The sequence below is a fragment of the Limulus polyphemus genome, unplaced genomic scaffold (genome assembly GCF_000517525.1).
Source record: "Limulus polyphemus unplaced genomic scaffold, Limulus_polyphemus-2.1.2 Scaffold833, whole genome shotgun sequence".
Classification (NCBI taxonomy): domain Eukaryota; kingdom Metazoa; phylum Arthropoda; class Merostomata; order Xiphosura; family Limulidae; genus Limulus; species Limulus polyphemus.
Window position 1 is genome coordinate 374,458 of NW_013666443.1, and position 3,935 is coordinate 378,392.

At 33.5% G+C, this 3,935-nt stretch overlaps 1 protein-coding gene across 1 annotated transcript in view; it reads right to left on the minus strand.

Annotated features, from left to right (window-relative positions):
- LOC106460773 (T-box transcription factor TBX20-like) overlaps positions 1–3,935 on the minus strand; it is a 51,690-nt gene that overhangs the window by 15,049 nt on the left and 32,706 nt on the right. Inside the window, exon 2 of the mRNA XM_022387557.1 lies at positions 48–321. Coding sequence (XP_022243265.1) covers positions 48–321 — 274 coding nt within the window. The remainder of the gene's footprint in view (positions 1–47; positions 322–3,935) is intronic.

The following is a 3,935-nucleotide window of genomic DNA, read 5'->3' on the forward strand; positions in this document are numbered from 1 at the left end:
TAACCTTTTTTTTTTTTTGGTTGTGTGTGTACTTTTTTAATACTTACATGAGACTGTTTATCCATGTCGTTATTGGTCAGTTTAACCTTTTCAAATGAAACTATCTGCTTCTTCAGTTGGTCTCCAGTGAAAGGACAGTCCGGATGGAGATAGAGGCGGGGCGGGGAAGGAGGGTCAGCTTTACCGGCAACTAACCAAGAGGACCGATGGTAAGCGTAGCGGTACCGCTTGTTGTCCACAGGGACAATGTCCATTAGTACGGCATATTTGGTCTGAACGTCAATATTACTAAAGGAAATTCTCAGCGTAGGGAACATCCTCCTGTTAGCAGAATAATAAATAATCAAATTATTCAAATTTAAATTTTCTGCTAATATTTAACTGTTTTCGAACAGAATTATGTATAAAAGTATATCAGGCTGGTTAAACATCAGGACTTTTCATGTTCCAAGTCCATAGGCCTATCCATTAATGTATACTAATATTATTCAAATACTTTAACAGTAGGTAAGATTTCACATTATTAGCAAAATGCACACTCTAAAGTGAAATCTGTAATTAGCCCCAAAAATTATGATAGAGTGACGTGCTTTTTCCCATTATTTTCCTTTTTTCTAACTTACTTACGCAATATAAAAAAACAATATGTCAAGATGTTTAATGTGATATTGACAGTACATTAGGTTTCAGTGTTCTTTGGTTCATACAATTTTTACTTTCTTTAAAGTAGTTAGCGTGTGAGTAAACAGCCTGTATACATTTGGTATATGAAGGCAATAGGCTCTCATGGAGGCTCAGTGGCAAGGTTAAGGACTTATAAAGCTAAAAATTGAGTTTCGATACCTTTGGTGGGCGATGAGCAATTAGCCCATTGTGTAGCTTTGCACTTATACAGATGTATACAGCAGGTTCTTCCATAAAAATTACTGTATTGAGTCTAAATAAAACAAGAACTACGGATGCAGGAGTGACACACGCTATTACAGGAAACCGACTCTTTTTCTTTATTTTCCTTTTTGTTTAGCTTTAAAAGACACTCCTTAAATGTTTTGATAGACATACAATACCAGAATTGTTGGGGGGGGGGTGTTTATGGGACAAAATGTAAAGGATTTCAATGTCAACTTTATTTTCTGAAGCAGAAATTCAAAAAGTATCAGACTTTGATAAAACTTTGATACTTTAATATTAATAGTCATCTCGTTCACGGTGTATTCTTTATATACAAATGACAATTTTTTTTTGTAGTTTGACATGAACATTTGATTGGTATCTATAAGAGAAAATAATTCAAAGGTTTGTGATTTATAAAATATGACACAGTTTATTTTACAGCGAAGTAAACAAACCGTTAACCTTTTATTAAATTATTAAATATGTGAAAAATATCACAATTTATCTGAAATGTTACAAATATCGATCTTCTATACAAAAACTAGTGAATATAAACTCATGAATATAAGTATATTTTTATAATTACTTCAAAGTATTTTTAAAAGTTTGATATATAGATTCAAGTAATATAATTAATTTCAACTGTTTCTCTGTTACATCTTTTTTCATCTTCATCTGTTTAGGTCTTCTATTGTGGGTTCATCGCAATTTATAACAATCAAACTCCAAGTCTCACGTCACAATTGTAACAACCAAACTCCAAGTCTCACGTCAGAATTTATAACAACCAAACTACAAGTCTCACGTCACAATTGTAACAACCAAACTCAAGTCTCACGTCACAATTTATAACAACCAAACTCCAAGTCTCACGTCACAATTGTAACAACCAAACCTCAAGTCTCACGTCACAATTTATAAAAACCAAACTCCAAGTCTCACGTCACAATTGGAAATAATTCTTCCATCATATCTCAGTCTTATGGTCATTATTATATATTATTGTCCGACACTGAAATTTCCATTCTAATAAGTTTAGACGAAGGATGCGAGGTCAATCTTTAACCATGAACCTTGAGCTTTTGACAACTCCTCCACTATACGTGGACATCGACTTCTAAATCACATACTCCAGAGGTATATGTTAGAGAAGAGGATAACACAAACACCGGTTGCATACTCCTTGACTCGTACAAACGCTGCTGTGGACTTAGACATGCGACCTTTTCCTGATGTGCACATACACTCGTGGTGTCCCAACCATATATAGAGTGTAGGAATTTCCTTATAAATAACACAGGCCTGCGATGGTTTTACTATCTTGACATTTTTACATGTTCTTAGTAATTCCTGTACGCTGAACCCGAAAATTATATCCATTTTTCTCCATCACGTACAGAATTTTCACATAACGCAATACATAAAAGAAAAACCACAACACGTACTTTTGGGACTAAAAGACGTAGATTTCACAAAAAAATCAAGATGAATGAGGATGCATATTCGATTGACATCAATATTCTTCCATTTTCTTCAATTTGTTTGTATTTTTGTTAACAAACAATAATAAAAATGTTCATTGTGGTAAACGAAATAATAATTTCATCTAAGTAAGAGTTACTTTTTCTTTCCGATTTGTTAAAATATCCTTACGTGATAGAAAAACATTAATATTATTTTCGAAATCTGCGTAGCTGAATTATGGAAAATCCGTTATTAAAACCAAAACAACTTTAATGAAGTTTAAATTCGCAGGCCTGTGTTATTAGTGTCTAGATGTTCTGATAGTAGCTGCAGTTCACCTTTTTTTCACTGCGTACCTTGATAAATTGTAATGCCTGATTATGTGAGAAGTTTCCAGCAACCATGAAGAAAGAGAAAGAATTTGTTTACTTTCTGTGTACATGATGGAAGATCCTTTGAACCGTGGTTAATAGAAAGTCTCCTGTTTCACGTCGCAGACGTTCAAGTACAACTAGGCCTAATCTAATGTTACAACAAACTTCAATCTGTCATGTTCAAGGTAATCTTTGTGTACACTTTTTGCAGTTTGCATTTCTCTCGCCAATGTGTCTATGTGGAGCAATTGTGTACTCGTAGTTAATGTTTTTTTTACGAAAATCAAAATCTTTGTGAATTGTCCTGAGGTTAGTTGATCAGAATATGTGAAACTACAGCCATAAGTATTCCGTGGTGACATGTGCAACCAATGGTGTGAAATACAACCATAAGCCTGCCAGTGTAGACATTGAGATATTAGTGGTCGGGAATTCACAATGAATCGAATAATCAGGTGCTAAACATATCGCCCGTGACACCACGATTCCCATCTACAGCAAAACTCCACTAAATTAGACGGTGCATATCGTTCTTATAAAGTATCATTAACTTTCCGTATATGTTTGTCAAATATAACAGGGGCTAGAGTACAGTAAGCAGGAAATAATAGACTACTTAATCTAACACATTTCTTACAACACTAGAAGAAAGCCACAACATTCTGAAGGCTTACGACGCTAGAAATCGGGTTTCGAAATCTGTGGTGGGTATAGCACATATAGCCCGCTGTGTAGTTTCGTGCTTAATAGTAACCAAAACCAAAACTGTTTTTAACTTTCTTTAGATAAATGTAGTAGTTTTATTTTATATTGTGATTTGACAGTATAGAACACCTTATACAGTTAGTGAATGCAGAGCTAAGTAGGATGGCAACATTGATGGGTACAATTACATCTGTTATCGTAATAATTTAATATTTAAATTTTATATACATTTTAATAGGAAACGATATGTTTTATTAATAATAAGCAACAGTATAGTGACATATTTTAAGTTTATCCTAACATATAAAAAGAACTAGAATTAAATATAGTACTAATCAATAGTACAGAGAAGCGAACTTGACATAAGGTATGAAAATAGATATAGTACTCATCAATAGTACAGAGAAGCGAACTTGACATAAGGTATGAAAATAGATATAGTACTCATCAATAGTACAGAGAAGCGAACTTGACATAAGGTATGAAAATAGATATAGT